The 1493-nt window shown below is 58.1% G+C and overlaps 1 protein-coding gene across 1 annotated transcript in view; it reads left to right on the forward strand.

The window, feature by feature from the left end:
• Window positions 1–106: 106 nt before the first annotated feature.
• The window catches only part of SH2B1 (SH2B adaptor protein 1), a gene marked incomplete at its 5' end in the record, with an annotated part of 4756 nt that continues 3369 nt past the window's right edge, over window positions 107–1493 (forward strand). The window contains 2 exon segments of the mRNA XM_021381908.1: window positions 107–288; window positions 1286–1457. Coding sequence (XP_021237583.1) covers window positions 107–288; window positions 1286–1457 — 354 coding nt within the window.

A 1493-nucleotide genomic window follows, 5' to 3' on the forward strand; every position in this document is an offset into this window, starting at 1 on the left:
TTCCTATGGGATTCCTATGGGATCTCTGGTTCCTCTGGGATTTCTATGGGATTTCTATGGGGTTTCTATGGGGTTTTCTATGGGGTTTTTTTTGTGGGGTTTTCAGTGGGGCTGTCGGAGCCGCCGCTGTCGGAGCACCCCTGGTTCCACGGCACGCTGTCTCGGCTTCGGGCGGCGCAGTTGGTGCTGGCGGGCGGCGCGGGCGCGCACGGCGTCTTCCTGGTGCGGCAGAGCGAGACGCGGCGCGGGGAGTACGTGCTCACCTTCAACTTCCAGGGCAAGGCCAAGGTCCGCCCCCCCCCCCCCGGCCCCTAATCCCAATCCTAATCCCGGAATCGCCGTCCCGAACCCTAATCCCGTGATCGGATTCTTGGTGTTGTCATCCCAATCCTAATGCCGTCATCCCGAAATCGCCATCCCGTCCCTAACCCCGCGATCGGATTCCTGATGTTTTAATCCCAATCCTAATGCCGTAATCCCGGTCTTAATCCCAGAATCGCCATCCCGACCCTAATCCTGTGATCGTATTCCTGACGTTGTAGTCCCACTCCTAATCCCGTAATCCTGGTCCTAATCCCAGAATCACTGTCCCGTCCCTAATCCCGTGATCGTATTTCGAATGTTGTAATCCCAATCCTAATACCGTTATCCTGGTCCTAATCCCGGAATCACCATCCCAACCCTAATCCCGTGATCGTATTCCTGATGTTGTAATACCAATCCTAATCCCGTATAACCAATCCCAATCCTAATTCCACAATCCCAGTCCCAATCCTGATCCCATAATCCCAGTCCTAATGCCATAACTGCGTCCCGATCCTAATCCCATAGACCTAATACCATAATCCCAATCTTAATCCAAGAATCCCAGTCCCAATCCTCATCCCACAGTCCTAATCCTACAGTCCCAATCCCAGCCCTAATCCCACAATCCCAGTCCCATCCCCATCCCATTGACCCCCCTCACTCCATAATCCCAGCCTCCCTGCCCCGTAATCCCAGGCTCCCTCTTCCATAATCCCTCCTCCGTGCTCTTCAATCCCCAAATCCCACTCCGCCATGCCATCCCCCCGTGTCCCCATCCCATTGAACTCCACCCTCTCCTCATAATCCCGGGCCTCCCTGCCCCATAATCCCGGGCTCCCTTTCCATAATCCCACCTCCCTCCTCTCTAATCCCCCAATCCCACCCTCCCACGCCATCCCCCCGCATCCCCATCCCGCTGATCCCCCCTCCCCCCCATAATCCCAGCCTCCCCGCCTCCTAATCCCGGCTCATCCCGCAGCACCTGCGTCTGTCTCTGAACGAGGAGGCTCAGTGCCGGGTGCAGCACCTCTGGTTCCAGAGCATCTTCGACATGCTCGAGCACTTCCGGGTGCACCCCATCCCCCTGGAGTCGGGGGGCACCAGCGACGTCACCCTGGTCAGCTACGTCGTGGCCGCCCAGCGCCCCCCGGGTGAGGGGATGGGGGGTTGGGGGCCGCTGGGGGGTG

This window comes from Numida meleagris, unplaced genomic scaffold (assembly GCF_002078875.1).
Source record: "Numida meleagris isolate 19003 breed g44 Domestic line unplaced genomic scaffold, NumMel1.0 unplaced_Scaffold1208, whole genome shotgun sequence".
Lineage (NCBI taxonomy): Eukaryota > Metazoa > Chordata > Aves > Galliformes > Numididae > Numida > Numida meleagris.